Genomic DNA, 17384 nt, shown 5'->3' on the forward strand with positions numbered 1-17384 from the left:
GAAAGGTGATTGGTTGATACAAAAATGAGACAGCAAAATCAATCATAAACACTCATGGATACAGAAATTCAATAATTGTATCAGCAGCGGCGAAGAACTTTGTCTCTAAGATCGTGTCGATGACGTATCGACCCTTTCAGGATCATAGGGTATCATCAGGACTAAAGATGACGGGGGTCTAAGGGAACAAAGGGCTATATATTAGAGAGGGCTCAATACAATCACTAGTTTTATATTGAAATTGAGGTAGAAAATTACATACTGGCTGTACTAGAAAGGGAATTCCATCTAAATAATGTAGGAATTCACAGAAGAACGATTCCCAATTGCCAAAGGACAGCAATTCTGCAATGAGAATTCATGTGTCAAGAAGGAGGTTTTTGAAATAGGATTTTGAAATAAGTGGCAATTGTCATAAGTTACACGATCAAGATCAACTGGCACTCACCTAGATTCCACTGTTTGGTAAACTGTGGACATAAGGTGAATGGTGAGGTGGGAATTAAAGAATGCCCGGTCTCTCATGGATAAAGAGGATTGGGAAAGGAAGGCAGTAGTCCCTCAAGCCCACTGGCAGAGAAATCGGTGATCATACAAAGATTATAGGGTTCGTACAATCATGAGTCCCTGAAATAAAAAAAAGGTTGGGTTAAAAGGAGATCAACTAACACTAGGGGAATTAGGAGCACACGATCGGGATACATTTTTTTTTTACTATGGAGGCCACTTTGTGCCTCGTAGCGCGCACGGTCAAGCAGGATACAGTTGCCTGCTCGGCGGCTCCTTGTGAATACCCAAGATAAAAACTCCGGCCGGCCTCCGCGTCGCGTCCTTGAGGAGAGGAGTGTCGGATGGGCGTGTCAGATACACTATCGGGCCATTGAGATTGGAGCATTATTCTGGATCCAGAATGTCAGCTTTTTTGTGTCCAACCCAACGAAGGTAGACTACATGTATCTCGTAGGAATGCGGAGAGAGGGGTAGTCCTGTAGTCAAACAGTCATCAAAGATGCTAGCCCTGCTCAAACACCTATTAGGGTCCGCATATCCCGGCTTTTTATCTATAAAATAAGTATATTCCAGGACCGGGTATTTAGGTGCAGCTACCTGCAGTGCATAAGGAAGTTACTTACTTTGAACTAGGGAGGAAATCTCTTTTTTGCCTCGAAGAAAGCCTAGGACCAACAGGGGCCGTAGTTAATAGGCTGAAACATTTTGGCAGTGACATTAGGACCATTAAATCCTCACGACCCCAACTCTTTTTCTTCGTTTTAATATCTACTGAAACTCCGCTATTAAAGGGACACCTGGAGCTTCCGGAGGACTTTTAATCTTTAAAACCCCCTGGCCTATTTTTCTAAGTGCTCCCTGAGATATGGTTGAGCCCACTCCGACCTTTAGGAGTCAGGGTGAGCCTGATGATGAAGCATGACACTACTAGAGTGCGTGAGGGTTATTTAACAAAAAGGAATTGCTCCCACTCTCGCAATTAAACTCGTGATATAACTACAAAAGAGAATAGTGCCCAACATATAGTGCAATTAGGTGGTATACTTATTGTGAGTGCTAGTATATATTTGGGAGGACGTATCCCTCCATTTTCTCTTCCAGTACTGTGGAAGAACCTCTCTACCCTTTCAGCTCAGATCAGGGGAACCCCCCCCCCCCGTCCTTCAGCCATAGTTTTGTAGGAAGTAAGGATACTCCATCGCAATGGACTCCCTGAAATTTGTTTTGCAGCAGCAAAAGTTTCAGACAGTAGTTAGAAAACACAGCTCTACTATGTTACATCTCAGGCACAGTGGAGATGAGTCACAGTGTTTGTTCCATAGGCAGGTTCAAGAGAAGTATATGTAGTGTAAGTGATTAAATTGAATCAGTCTGAAAAACCCTCTGTTTTATCGAAAACCGGCACTTTCAAAGCGTGGAAGGACATTAACCCCAATGACCTATCATTGCCCTATCATTGCTTCTTAATAACACCAGCCCGGAACTATCCACCGATCCTAATATCGCGACCAACCAATTCCAGAAATGGCTGGGCGAAGCCACGACTCAGCTGGCACCTACCAAATCCATCTCAAGAAACAGAAATTTGCCTAAAGCTCAGTGGTATACAAAAGAATTAAAAATCCAAAACCAACTAACTAGGAACAGGGAAAGGCACTGGCGAAGAACCTACGACAGCGAAAATAAGGAAAAATACAAAAAAGCTCTTGCTACCTATAAAGTAATGATAATAGCAGCAAAAAAACATTTTTTCACACTCCATATGGAGACTGCGAAAAACTCCAGTAAACAGTTATATAACCTCGCCAAAACTCTCTCTGGAAATACCCCGGATCTTAATCCACCCCCATCACAAGCACTATGTGATAACTTATCGAAGTTCTTTTTCACAAAGGTCAATGACATTTACCAAACCTTCAACTTAGATCCGGCCAGCAGTAGTGCTACTATTCCCATGATCACTCCAAAAATCACCATGTCCAGTTTTACACCCCTCACCACTGACCAAATCAAGAGCATAGTAACCTCGATCAAAGCTGGTTCTGCTCTGGATCCATGCCCAACCTCTGTGATCGCCATGGTGCCAGACACAGTTATCCCCATTATTACCTGTGTCTGTAACACGATACTGACATCTGGAACTTATCCCGATGCATTAAAAAACACACTGATCAAACCCCTGCTCAAAAAGCCCGGTCTAGATAAAGGTGAATTAAAAAACTACCGCCCCATAGCGAGCCTCCCTTTTTTAGCCAAAGTTACAGAAAAGGCTATGAACCAGCAGCTATCGGCCTACATTGAAAGTCACAACCTGCTGGATGACACCCAGTTCGGTTTCCGTAAACATCACGGTACGGAAACCGCTCTCATCAAAGCAGCTGATGACATAAGAGCCATCCGCGATCAAGGAGGAACAGCTTTGCTTGTTCTCCTTGATCTATCAGCAGCCTTCGACACGGTTGACCACAAGATCCTGGTCGACCGTGTCGAAAGGATGGGTATTCAGCTTACTGCTAGGGCCCTACTTGCTTCCTTCCTGGCCAACAGAACCCAGGCGGTTACATTGGGCCCCTTCCAGTCAGCTGATCTGTCGTTACCGTGTGGGGTTCCCCAAGGCTTATCTCTAAGTCCGACACTATTTAATATATACGTGTCGGACCTTGCCAGTGTCATCAAGGCATATGGGATGAGCCTGACCTCATACGCCGACGACACTCAACTGGTGTTGGCCATAAAGGGTGATGGACAGGAGGTGGCAGAGAGATTCCAAGGAGGGATGATTGCCATCGGTGAGTGGATGGCAAAAAATTGCCTTAAACTCAACTCCGATAAAACGGAGGCGGTCATCTTTGGTAATCTTTTACCAGTCTGGTCTGCAGCCTGGTGGCCATTGGCCCTAGGTACTCCTCCTTGTCCCACGGTCAAAGTCCGAAACCTAGGAGTAACATTTGATGACCAGCTCAATCTCATGGCCCACGCAAACAAGGTGGCAGCCAACGCCCATTTTAAGCTCAGAATGGTAAGAAAAATTCTTCCCTATCTACCAGACTCAGCAGCCAAAACGTTAGTCACCTCCCTGGTTTTGACCTCTTTGGATTACTGTAACGGTCTTTTGCTTAACGCACAAAATAGAGTTACAAAAAAATTGCAGACCGTGCAGAACGCAGCAGCACGCGCACTGGCCAAAAAACCTAAATTTGCACCTATCTCGGACACTCTGAAAGACTACCACTGGTTAACCATCCACAACAGGGTAAAATTTAAAGCACTGTGCATAGTCTACAAAACACTACAGGACCAAGGACCCCGATTCCTCAAAGAGCAACTGATTCCCTATCACCCGCCCAGAACACTTCGATCAACCTCACTCAATCAACTAGTGGTTCATCGCTGCAGAACAGTCTCTTGGGGTGATCGCCGCTTCTCAATTGCGGCCCCTAAACTTTGGAACACCCTACCGAACCATATAAAAACAAGCCCCTCATTGCTTCAGTTTAGAAAAAAACTGAAGACCTGGTTATTCAATCAGTAAAACATGCTTTTGGACAATCGGATCAGGGAGAGACATTATTGCAGTTTAGCGCCGAGACGCCCACGGGTAATTGTACGCGCTCTATAAGTGTCATTAATAAATAAATAAAACCCTGTGTTCCCTGCCTCTCGGGGGACCATGAGGGCAGTTTGCAATGGGACCCAAGTCACCTTCTCATATGATCTACAAGTCGGGGAACTTTTCTGGAGTATTAAAGCCCAAGGTTATATAAATGTAAGCTTTTTTCTTTAACTCGAGGAGCCCCTATCATGAACTTGGCTTCGAGTGGGTTGAAATCCTAAAGGCCTATAGCAGGCTTCAACTGCAGCTACCCATAGAATGGTGAGTTCTGCGGGCCAAATGCTGGCTGCAAGTATGCATGCAATTCTGATGGGTCACTTTCCAAAATATGCAAATCCCACCCTTCCTATCTTACTACACCTTTAAGAGCGGATAGCTGAGTAAAGTGTGTGCCCACCTAAAGAAGGGCCTGAGTCATCAATTCACTCAACCACTAGGCCGCCTTTACAGTGTGACATGTCAAGGCGGCTTTTGAAGCACTCCAAGGAGGAGTCAGGCTCCTTCCTCCAAAGAACTTGCTCACCATGAAAGGGTAGGTTGATGAGGGTCACTTGGACAACTCCCAAAAAGCACAAGTAATGCATTGATCGGTTGTGGTTTAGGGTTACAGCTGTTAGACAAGGGATTTTTTATGTGGTTGGAGAGACTGATGATGGGCATTTTAGCCAGATCCTACACAGTCACCACATACTGACCAAGAAGGCATGTTATATTCACAGTGCAAAGACCCAGGCTGCCAGAGGCGAAAGGTTTTTGGCCTACAGAGCCTCACCTCTTAGACTTTCAGACTGGAGCGGCCATAGGAAAAGCCTTTTGGTTCAGTTTTGCAGAAGAGGCCTTGACCACTCGACTCTCCGCAGTAGGAAATGACAACAGGAACTTTGAGTAACAAGGCAAATGCCTGTGCCACTGTGCATCTCACCTGAGCAGGCAGCATGGTCTCCATCTGTGACTGGTTAATCAGGGCAGATGTTCTGAGACTGCAGATGAGGATTATGGGATTTCGGTTAAAATGTTAGATTTCACTTCTGTTGTAGTCAAGGTCAATTCAGGTGTCCGAGCTGCTTTTTGTGCCTCCAAAAATTAGAAGACTTCCTTTGAAGAAGGAACGCAGAGGTAAGGGATGTTTCCTTCTGGAGATGTATAGCGCCCACCTGCACCTTTATTGCAAGAGGAGAAGAGGTAATCGACCTCTGAGTCATCATTATCTATGTGACCATAGTCTTTATCATGCACGGCAAGAACATCTGAATCTTACCCCCATCCATACACATCTTTGGACACTAAGAAGGTGCTCTGTCTGAGGTTCTTCATTGAAACAAGCACAGAGCTTTTCTTTTGCCATTTGGATAGTGCCAACATACTTTGAGGCATTTGGGACATCAAGGTACAGAAGTCACAGACTAAGAGGTCATTGACGGATAACAGAAAACACATGCAGATATTGTGCAAGTACGATAAAGACATCTTCTTATGTCATCTGTGACAAAATCTAAACCCTGAAACTTTAGGAAAAGGCATATGACCTAACTGTGGTCAAAAGCTGAGAAATGTGGTTCATGAAGCTACGAGAGGAGCTCCACACTTGCTGATGAGGCATGGAAAACCAGGAGCTGATGCCAGCATGCCAGTTGGAGCCTTATATATCTCCGTGTCAGCAGATCTTGGGTTGTGCCATTGTCTGCAGGAGTTCTTAACTCTGTATCTCAAGGGCAGCAGTGATCACAGGGTGCTCTGAGCATATGTTTTACAGGTATGCCTCCCTGGCTTCACTCATGGCACATGCAAACATATAGATCATGGGGTTTACAGTGAAAAAAGCATTACTGTGCCAGGCACCACTCTGTACTGCCACGTTCAATTCCATGTCAGTACGTTATGCATGCTCTCAGATATTCAGTTCACCTTGGGCCTCAGTAGCAGTTAAGCTATCCCACTATTAGCAAGCATCACAGGGGCACTACTGTCACCACACATTTCATCTCACCAGTCTCTATATTGCATAGGCCTAGATTCCCATCTCTGTAACACCCACCTCATGGGACTGTATTTGTGCGTTGGCACTGACCTGTACAAGAGTGGGCTACGATCCTGATCCTTTGTCCAGAGGTATTAGGAGGGCTTAGAGACATTTACAAACATCATTATGATAGGTTATTTATTAATCCCACCTGTAAATCAGGAACCAGAAACCCTATTTTGTGTACCATTAGCAATAACAATCCATACTCAATGGTACTGTACCATACTCTGTTGGTAATTTACACGGTATTACAACTATATATAATATGATTGCCATCTGTGAGAGGGAAGATTGGGGGGTTGAGTAAGCGTGAGAGAGAAGGGTGTGGGATGAGACAATCTCCAACTTTTGACAAATCACACGAGGGAGGCTGCCAAGAGACAATGTGGTTTCAGTTTGTGCTAAGTACATTATCGTCTAAATAGTTTCCACTATCACCATTGATATGTTTTTAGATGAGCCAGCGGGGGACCACAATCCCCAGGCATAGTTGACCTGGGGGCAGCCAGCAAGTCAACACCACCAAAGAGGCACAACCAGCCACCTCTGCCCTGATGAGCTCCAGCAAGAAGGTGCCAGAGAACACCCCACCAGAAACCGCAATCCTGGATGAAAAATGAGCCTAAGTTCTCCTATTCTAGAGGCCAAAGGTGGGAATGTGACCACAAATTTCTCAGCAGTAAGACAACCTGAGATGGATCAGAGAAAATGCATACTGAAGGGTAGGAAAGACAGCCACTTGTGAGCTACCAAAACCTGAAGCTTCACGCTCCCCGTGGGGCCTCAACATTGTGCCATAGTAACACTGATCATTTTAGGATATGGCTGTGAACTTACATTCTGAAGACTCAGCGCTGGAACGGATGACCCCCGTCTGAGGCCACCGTGCGGCACAACATGCACACCAGAGGAGACCTGTCCACAAATAGCAAGTGGGCCGGACAGAAGACCCCAAAAACTAGACAAGGACGCGTCTTCACAGAACCTAAACCAGCACATAAAAGGGAAGTCTTAACAATGAGCTACAGTGGGCCTGGTTTCTATCTCAGAAAAACCTGTGGGTTTAATAGATGACCAGGGTAGTGGCACGCCAGGGCGATGAAAGGGGTGCTAGAGTGCAACTCTTCGAGTCGGTCGCCTCTTCCCAATGAACCTAGTGTGAAGTGTAATCACTGGGACCATATTGAGGGAAGGCTGGTTCTTTCCAGCTGAAGGACAACCGAGCAACCACAGCAAAGCTTCAGCAGTGTAGAGTAGGAGTGATTGAGACTGCTTCTGTCCTGCATGTACTTCCGCACACTGGTTCATAATCCTACCCCACTGCTGTATTAGTAGGCATCAACCCAGACATATAATCCAGAGAAGGTTAGATAACCCAAACATGGGAACCCAGTGCCACAATATTATGGCTACACCAAGCGTTCCTAGATAATATGAATGCCGCACATGTAGGGTGACCAGGCATCCCGGATTTGCCAGGACAGTCCCTGGTTTTCAGCAGTTGTACCAGCAGATTTCGGTAAATTTGGCTAATGTCCTGTTTTTTGAGAGGGTAAACTGAAAACAATGAGCGGCACTTTTTTAGGTGTGCCAAAGCAGGGCTAGTTATCAGCTGTTATGAGTAAGCAAATTAATTAGGAGGTATGGCTCTGGTTTTAAAAATGACATTTTATTTATTTTCTTAGTGCCTCTTTTGTGCTTCTATGTTGATGAGCACTGTCATTCTTTGCCACTTTGTTGATGTACCATTGTAGTCCTTCCTCTATTTTTGTGGAATTTCCCGGTTTTTGGATTGCACCGTCTGGTCACCCCACCCACATGAAAACATGCTCAAAGGGAATGATGGTACTTTTATACAACATGTATCCCAATAAGAACATTGATGATCCAAAAACGACACATGCTTCAAGATCACAGTACTTACAGCTACAGCCGCCGTGAAGTTCTCAATGAAATAGTAATCCGCCCCGCCGTGTGCCATTAATCCAAGTGGCATGAAGGCCGCCACTTTTCCACGATGTTCTGATCTGCAGTTAGTTACAAAATCAAACAGTTCAATGGGCCCTGCCCCTGTGCAGCGTAGCTCTCCCTGCAAAGCAAAGAAAAGGTTAATTAATTATTGTCTATCTTTGGTTCTATAGGAAGCATGATTTGGTTCACAAAATAAAGGTGAACCGTATGAAGCCTAAAAAGAAGACAAATGTAGTAGTTCAGGTACTCTTAGTCATTGCTTGTAACGCTGTTTCAAAACGCTCCCACCCTTGGCAGGTAGACCCTCACCAGTGCCAGACAACAACCCCATATCTGCCAGCTCATACGTGCCACCGTGTGACACACAATATCGGCTTCCATCACACAGTCGCTGGTGAGGAGCTGATATCACACGGTGTCAGGAAAAACGAACTGAAAAGCACCGTAACTAGAGGTATTCCAGTTTGTTTTCCAAAGCTTTGTGCAGCCGAAGTCCATTAAGGGGCGCGAAAACACCCCAGGACGAGGCACCAGCCTCAGCAAGCTTTTTGAGGGGGGTGGGGCCGAGGGGGCAAGTATGACAACCTAGTATTAGTGACAGGTATGCCTTGCACATGGAAACTACTGGAAACGCCTGGCTGATGCATCCCCCTTAGCTGACATACAGCCAGATTCATGAAGCTGAATTGCGCTCGCAAACGGCCAGATTCTCAGAATCTGGCCCATTGCGAGCGCAATTATTGCATTTGGGATTCATCATCCCAAATACAAAAATCGGTAATAGCGATTTCGCTATTTTGCGAGGAATTACATTTAAGAAATCTCTATTTGAGATTCCTTAAATGCAAGTCATCATCCATTTTAAAATTGCGAATTCGCAATTTCGGCCCGCTATTTACCGCGAGGTCAAACCTCGTGGTAAATAGCGAAAACTTAGAAAAATGCTTTTAAAAGCATTTTTCTAAGTTGCATGTTGCACACACACATGTCCTTTGGACATGTGTGTGCGCAACTCCTTTTTAAATTTGCATTCAAGGGGTGCTACAGCACCCTTTAAATCGCTATTTTATTTGCGATTAGCAAATTGCTAATCGCAAATAAGGAATACTCCCCAATCATTCCTATGGGCCTTTTGGCCCATAGGAATGAATGGGGAGTTATTCCTTATTTGCGATTAGCAATTTGCTAATCGCAAATAAGGAATGTGTAGGAATCGCATTTTTTTTTGCGATTCCTACATGAATCCCGTTTTGTGAGTCTGTAATAGCAATTCCTTATGAATCGCTATTACAGACTCGCAAAACGGGTCTTTGATGAATCAGGTTGTTAGCTGCAAGAGAACAAACACAGGTTACAAATGCACTAACATTTGACACAAAACCATAGGCCGCTAGTGAGAGAACTCAGTGTTGCCCGGACTAGGTTAACATGTACATTTGCTTACCTTACTCCCCTTACTGGGTCCCTTGCTCATATTTTAGCACATAGACCCAACTAAACGTCCTGTCCTTGCAACGTCCCATTTTGGAACACTGGGCCACAGGAACAAGTCTGATCTATGTAGAGCAGATAGCATTTTTCCAAAGTGTACTTGCAAGCAGAATACGTCTATCTGGACAATCTAAATGTTATGAGTAGTGTTTTTAACTAACTGGAAAGCTTTAGTCTCAACAGCAGTAGATAAAAATACTCCAGGTACCAGGCATGTACAGTCTTGAACAAGAAGGGTGATATTTAATTTAAAATTCAATGGAGGCGAGGTCAAAGGTGCTCCTAACTGAATGTATCTATGCCTGTGCGCAAGAGACCTGGTGAACTAATTTGTAACTATACGGCGGAGTAAGAATTAATGTATTCTGAAATGCAGATTGCGAATGTAGTTTTTCTGATAAATATTTATGAAAAATATACCCAATAAAATAAACAAACATTAGCATAATAATCCAGTGTCTGCACAAGTTTATTCATGGGCATCCATTACAAACGCTGTGGGGATCCCTGGCATATTTACACCCCGAGATATTTAATATCTGCCATTCGAGTGTGCCAGGAATATGAAAAGTGGGTGGTTAACAATATTTTGAATCAGCGTGTCAAAAAAATAAAATTATTAGACATTGTGTAATTTACAAATCTGCTAAAAAGCCAATTAATGTTGAAGGTGTCAAAGGACAAGCAGAAGGCCTTCTAAAAGTAACTTCCACAAAGTCAAATTCATTTCGTAAAAGAGTAGTCGAAATAGAGAAAGGAAATCAATTAATGTTCATGTTTAAAACTCTGAATATCCAATGAAGGGCTTATGCATGTTTCATGGCTTAACCAAAGTTGCTCAACATGCCAGTAATGGGACAAAGAGAAAGAGAGACACTTAAACCGGTTGAAGACAGAACAAGCAGACTTCCCTCTTAACAACAAACAGCTCCTGGGTGAAATGCTGCTGATTGAAAATTACACTCCGAGTGCAAACCTGAGAGTGAATAACTGTGCGTTCATGAAAACACCACAATTCACTTCATTTTTCTGTTGTCACTGTTTACATCCTCCTGATACTTTCATTGGAAAGATTCTGGTTTATTTCTTGATTACTACTGGCCCCTGGTTCTGGAGGGGGGATTCCCTGGAGTTGGGTCACCACAGCAGGCAGCTGGGAATGAAAGCCTGTGATCGTGTTAGAGCTCCCAGTGGGTCGCCGGACTTCCATCTGGGGAGAGAATACTGCTATCATAAATCAGGGTAAAATACATGGACGAGGGACTCGTAGCATTAACACGTCACTGCTTTGTCCATGTCCATTTATGTAAAGGTTGTGTATGTTGCTTCTGACAGTAAAAAAATACAGATATACCATCTCGATTCCATGTGTGAGGCATGCACATATAAATGGAAGTCGTTAGGGGAGCCACATTTGAGATATTCTGGTTATAATTGAACATACTGATTGCACTCACCTTTGTTAAGTCCATATAATCATTACCAAAACAATAACTGCCCTCAGTATGTGTTTAGCTATTGGTATACACATGGATTTACAGCTATAGACAGTATTCACACAGGTAGCAGCACCGCAAGAAAGTCCTTTTGATGTCCTAACTTCCATGGCGTACACGTCTTAAAGAATAAGGTCCAGGTGTACTAAGGTTCTCGTTTGCATTTCTTAACTAGCAACTCCATGGAATCGCTTTTAGAGAAATGCAAATGGATGTGTACAAAATTTGCAATTCCCTAATCACGATTCCTACAGATTAGGGAATCGCAACTAGGAAATGCCAATGCGTTCTCGCCTATGGGCTAAATAGGAAATTGTTTGCATTTCCTAAATTGCAATGTACTAATAGAAAATAGCAATTTAAGAAATGCAAAGACATTGTTGTCTATGGGCTCAAGGCCGACTGGAGACATCCCAACTTTTCTAGTGCAAAAGTGCACAAATACCCTAGGGTCATATTGTATTGTATTGTAATTGCATGTGCACTTCACGTCACAATAAACAAAATTGCATCTTTTTATTTTGCACATGCTTACCTGCATTTCCTAAATGCCCAATTCACATGTAGGAAATCCTTTGTACATGTGCGTTAGGACTCGCAAATAGGTAATCCCTATTTGCGATTCCTAATTCGCAGTCGCAATTTGTGATTTAATTTAGTGCGGACCGTTTCACGGAGGCTTTCTTCCGCCCGGCTGGGCGTTTGCCCTGTTTCAGTGACCTCGCACATTATTGCGTTCTTTTTGCCCGTGTCCTGATGAGGCACGACTTAGTGGGCCGAAACGGGTAGACTTCATGAATTGGAGGAGTGAGACTGATAAAAAAAGTCACCTGCAAGACATTCGGATACACAATTTTGGGACTGTGTGGAGATTGGAAGTAATCTTCTCATGTGTGTTTAGGACTATCTCCCACACGGATTGCTCATGCATTGTTGTTTTTTCGCAAACGTCATTAGATTGTATGGGTCAGAGAATCAGGAAATATTGATGATTATTGTGTTTTTGTTATTTGTTTGATGCGTTTTATGTATGTTCCAGAAAATATAAAGTTTTGATTTGAAAGTCAACCTGGGGAAGATTTGTGAGTGCTCAATAAATGAAGTAATAAGTCTGGGGACGAGTTCCCACATGTAGGGACTACTTTATTGTCTTCCCTACAAAAAACATTTGGATAATTTTGGTTTGTTCTCATATGTTTTTGCCCAGATGTGTTGGGGGGATTAGGACAAACTCCTGTGGTTTATCTATACAAAGAGTAATCCTGGCACACTCATTAATGTCTTCTATCCAATACTAATACTAAGCTTCTAGACAAGAGTTTGTGTATTCCACACGTCCAGCTATGGACTGGTTTAAGGCTGTTCCTAGCTATTCCTCACAGACTGGTTAGTAGTTGTCTTCTAGTGTCAGCAGAAAGACAGGATGGGCCTTGAGCTCCCTCTCAGAGGAACTCAAAATAACAGGCACAAAAGAAGTAAAGGATTCCCCACCTCTTAACTTGTTTAGGGTAACACCTCTGGGGAAGAATAGAGCAGGAAGGGAGCAAGGCATGTCCTTACACTTCAAAGTGAACCTGTTTCCTGTTCTTCAGCCCCTAAAGTCTACAAAGGGTGTGGCGAATGCTTTGGAGAAGTGCTGCACTGTACACAGCTGACTAGCAGACTCTCTCCAATCTCCATCGTAGGCACCACTCACACACAGGAGATCCAAAATGGATTCTGGGGCTGCCACAGTCAAGCACAGCACACCTACTTATCCTCAGTTGCCACACATCGATAGGCTAAGTATGCATGTGATATCAAATCAAATCAAATCATCTTTATTCGGTTTCCATTTGTGAAAACCATAAAAGTACATAAAAACACAATAAATATTAAAACTCTTATTCATTTTGTATCAAACAGTGTCTTAAAAACATTTTTTAGAATCCATTTTTGACAGGGTACTCAGTCTTGTTTTATAAGTTCGTTCGGTGCCTAATACATAATTTTATGTACTGTGCCACAGATTTTGTCATTAAGTTATTTTCCAGGAATTGCAACGCCAAATAGGCGGGGCGACATCTACGAATTTTCATAGCTTTTAGTAGTGGTAGTATCCACCTCCTGCGTAATGGCGTGTAAAACTTACAAAAGAAAAGGACATGAATTGTAGACTGTGGAGACATTAGGTCACAGGGACACGCTGAAATATTGTGTGTCCAAACATTCTGGTTGGGAAATAAAACCATATAATGATATAGATTAAACCTGAAACGAGTGAGAAGAAGTTTTTCATATTGTGATAAGTCATACTGCAAGTACGGTTGGATGGTTGGAAACAACTGTATTAATAGGCATTGTTGAACAGATGGCTTTCCTATTTCGCTCAACACCCGTAGTTGAGATAAATGCGACATACAAAGTGTTTTTAGTTCTTTTTTTGGTATGTCTGTTACTGACAATGGATCGTCGAAAAATCTTGGGAAACCAATATCTGTAAGAAAAGATTTTACATAAACCAACCATTTTATCTTTGTCATGTTCTCTAATTTCATGCAATCCTGAATTATTGTTCTTGTGAGCTGGCACTCGTCCGTTGCCCATATCCTGCACCATAACATGATAGGCTGGATCTTGATGATGTCAAAAATATGATCCACCCCGAGTTCGAGGTGACATCCAAATGTAGTTGTACTTTTTGGAACAGCCAATAGAAATTTTAAAAAGGAGTTTTCAACTTTTTGTAGTTGTTCTACGTTTGTCGTTCCCCAGACTCCTGCTCCGAAGGTGGCTGTACTAATGCATTTTGCATTATATATCTTAATCATCTCGGTCGGAGGTCTTTTGCCCAGATGAAGAGAAAAGGCATTCAAAGCATCAACTGTTCTTATAAGGGATAGCTTTCGGGAATTAATTGCTTCTTTCCAATTGAACGCCTCGTCTATGGTGATGCCGAGATACGGGTACGTGTTGGTTCTTTCAAGGGGTAGGTTGTTCACATAGATTTTCTTCACTTTATTCCCCTTGGTACCGGCATGCATCAAGTAAGTTTTCCTTATGTTGACTCTTAAATTTAAACTAGTCATAAAGGTGCAGTAGTTGTTTAGAGCCCGTTGAAGCTGGACTGGAGTTCGAGCGAGAATTACCGCGTCGTCGGCGTATAATAATGCTGGAATCTGCCGACGACCGGCTTCTGGGAGATCTTTAACACCCTTTAACATTGCGGCCTCAAGACCATTAGTATAGAGCTTGAATAAGAAAGGGGCCAGCACGCACCCCTGTCTGACCCCCTTCTGTATTGGAAAACTGTTAGTTAATTGTCCTGCTGTCCTAAATCTAACTTTTCCTGTGGCTCCGGTGTATAATTCGCGCAGAAAGTCGACTATTGGTGGTTCAATCCCCATTTGCAGCATTATTGACCAGAGTTTTGAGTGTTCCACACAGTCGAACGCTGCTGTGAGGTCGACATAAACCATGTGTAGGCAGGATTTTTTTGCTGTTACGTATTTTCCGGCCAATAGTGTTAGGTTTAGGACTTGATCCACTGTACTCAGTCCTGCCCTAAACCCGTATTGTAGGTCTGAGAGTACCCCATGTTCTTTTGACCACTCCTGGAGTCTGTCAAGAAGTATGTGCCCTGCCAATTTTCCGACGGAGTCCAGGAGGGATATAGGGCGATAGCAGGAGGGGCTATCTCTGTTGCCCTTCTTAAAAATGGGGACGAGTATCGATGTTGACCATGAGTCAGGAAGATCAGTGTCCTTTGCTGTGTTTAATACTTTGGTTAAAAGGGGAGACCAAAGATCTGGTAGAAATTTGTAGAGGTCCATAGGAACAGAATCTGGTCCTGGTGCTTTGCCAGTTTTGGCGGTCTTTATGGCTTTCATCGTTTCATTGATAGTGAAATGAATTTCTATTGGATATTTCACCGGTGGGAGAGGATCCGGGGGAATTGAGTCTATAGATTTGACCTCTCCAAAAACCCCTCCAAAGACCCCTGAAAAATGTTGCACCCAGTCCTCCGGGTTTATGGCGACGTCCAATGAAGGACCATCGTAGTTTTCTGTTAAGAAAGGGCTTTTAACTGTTTCCCAGAAAGCTGCGCTGTCTTTTAGGGTACTGCTTTTTAGCAGTTGGGTCCAGAGGTTTGCTTGTATCTCCTTTTTTCTTTGTTTGATTGCCTGTGTATAAAACTTCCTTAATTTGATTACCTCTTCTCTGTTTCTTTCTTTTTTTGCTAGGGCTTTCTTTAAATCGGAATAGGCTTTTGTGCATTTAGTATTAAACCATCCTTTTCTTAAAGTTTTATTTTGTTTGTTGGGCTTGGTTAATTCGTTACTTATGGTTTTCACTATTACATTGTAGTTGGTCATGATCTCTGTTGGAGTTGTAGAGGGGTCTAGACACTTGTCGATTTCAGTTCTACATGTTTTAATTATTCTCGCACTGGTAGTTTCTTGATCTAATTTGCCCCATTTGAGGGTGTAACCGTTTAATCTGTCCAGTGTTAATGCTTCCTGATGGAGCATGCCAGGATAGGCCTTATCTGTTTTCTTTCGGTGGTCGGGTTCTTGATATGTCAGTCTAAGTGGGAAGTGATCGCTGAGTGCGTTGTTGTCCACTTCGAAGGACTTTATACGTGTGGCTTTGTTGATGGCTACTAGGATATAGTCTATTAAAGTTTCAAAGCCTCTTCCGTGAAAGGTTGAAGTAAATTGGGTTGTGGGCGTCTTTATCATGTTCGCGAATCCTATATCTAATTCGGACATAATAGCCTGCATATTGGTGCCTTCAACAGTGTGGGTGAAGTGAGTTAAGTAATTTCCTTGTTCGTCTATGATCCCACAAGTAGAGGTGTCACTTTTATTACATATGTGAAGATTAAAGTCTCCTCCCCAGATTATTGTATGTGAGACTTTGGCGTGTTTTGTTTTCAGAACATTAGTCTCGTCTGAAATTTCGTTTAAGGCCTTGGACAGCTCCATTGGGATCATGTTGTTGTAGAAGTTTATGATTGTGTAAACCTCTTGATTGATTCCTTGGATGTTGATAATCTGATAATTCTGATGGAGTAGTACAGGTGTTATTTCACGACACGGCCAGAGGTTGGAAATGTATATTGTTAAACCTCCTTTGCTTCTCCCTGAATTTGATTTTATTGCTTGGAAGAAGTATGTTCTGTATCCCACAAGATGGATTGGGTCGTTAAGCCATGTCTCCTGACGACAAATTATATCATTCGAGTTAACCAGTTCTAGAAAAATTTTTGCGAGGTGTTTGGTCGCTAGTCCCGCCACATTCCAGAATAACATGCTCCTGTTGAGGTTTTTACCAATAGCGACAGGTAGTGTTGACTGGGCGATAATTTCTTCTTCTGATTGGATGAGGGGGAATTCCGAATTCAAGTTTGGAGCGTATGTCTGAGCATTTGGGGCAATTTGTGACGGAGTCAAGGGTCTGATATAGGCCTTACAAAGGCGTTGACACTCTTGAGTCTGATTTGTCGTGTTTTGGGTTTTTATCATTGCTGTAGGTTCGTGTGGCCAAGTTTTTGTAACACGGTGAGCTTTATTAGATATCTTGCTTTTAGGGTGAGTAGCTGAAGTGTTTGAATGAACTCTATTATTAGACAGAGAGGTCGTAGTATGGTTCTGTGGTGGTGGTCAGTCGACCATGTCTAAGCAGCCGTAGCTGTTAAAAGTTGGTATTTGAGTCCATGGTTCCCTATAAGGGAGTTGGTGTGCCCTCCTACCATAGGTATTCCAATCACCCCGGTCTTTATAGTCGTGCCCCCATTCTCCCTGGTACCAGCTCCTTTGATTGTTTCCATGGCCCCAATCTCCCTGGTTCCAGCTTCTCTGTCCGTGATCGGACTGATTCCAGGACCAGTTTGAGGGCCAGTTAGGGTCCTCAAAACGGTGGCCTTGTCGAGGATAGAAAAAGGATAGGCGTTTTACGTTTATTCCTCCGTTGTTTCCCGGTGAATCCCATGAACATATGTAGTCCACAGCGCGGGGGTTTTCAAAATTAACTATTATGCAGTCACCGGGAATTGTTTTTGGTTGATGGCCTATCCACGAGGCCCTTCTCACTGTAGTAATTCTAGTGATATTATTAGGCTGGTTGGGTCTGTTAATATTCAGCCAATAGCGAGTTTTGTTGAGTAAGGACCAGGTTGGTTCATCTGTGTCGTTGCTTAGTTCTGGGACCCCTGTTAGGATGACTACAAAGGGTGCTGCTTCCGGTGGGAGGTTTACTAGTTTGGGCCATCTTTTTTTTGGTCGTTCTGATTTATTAA

At 43.3% G+C, this 17384-nt stretch overlaps 1 protein-coding gene across 1 annotated transcript in view; it reads right to left on the reverse strand.

Annotated features, from left to right (window-relative positions):
• Positions 1 to 17384, reverse strand: part of LOC147711087 (uncharacterized) — a 1001373-nt gene that overhangs the window by 35761 nt on the left and 948228 nt on the right. Inside the window, exon 14 of the mRNA XM_086921902.1 lies at positions 8071 to 8235. Coding sequence (XP_086778028.1) covers positions 8071 to 8235 — 165 coding nt within the window. The remainder of the gene's footprint in view (positions 1 to 8070; positions 8236 to 17384) is intronic.

Source organism: Lissotriton vulgaris, chromosome 5, assembly GCF_964263255.1.
Source record: "Lissotriton vulgaris chromosome 5, aLisVul1.2, whole genome shotgun sequence".
NCBI lineage: Eukaryota > Metazoa > Chordata > Amphibia > Caudata > Salamandridae > Lissotriton > Lissotriton vulgaris.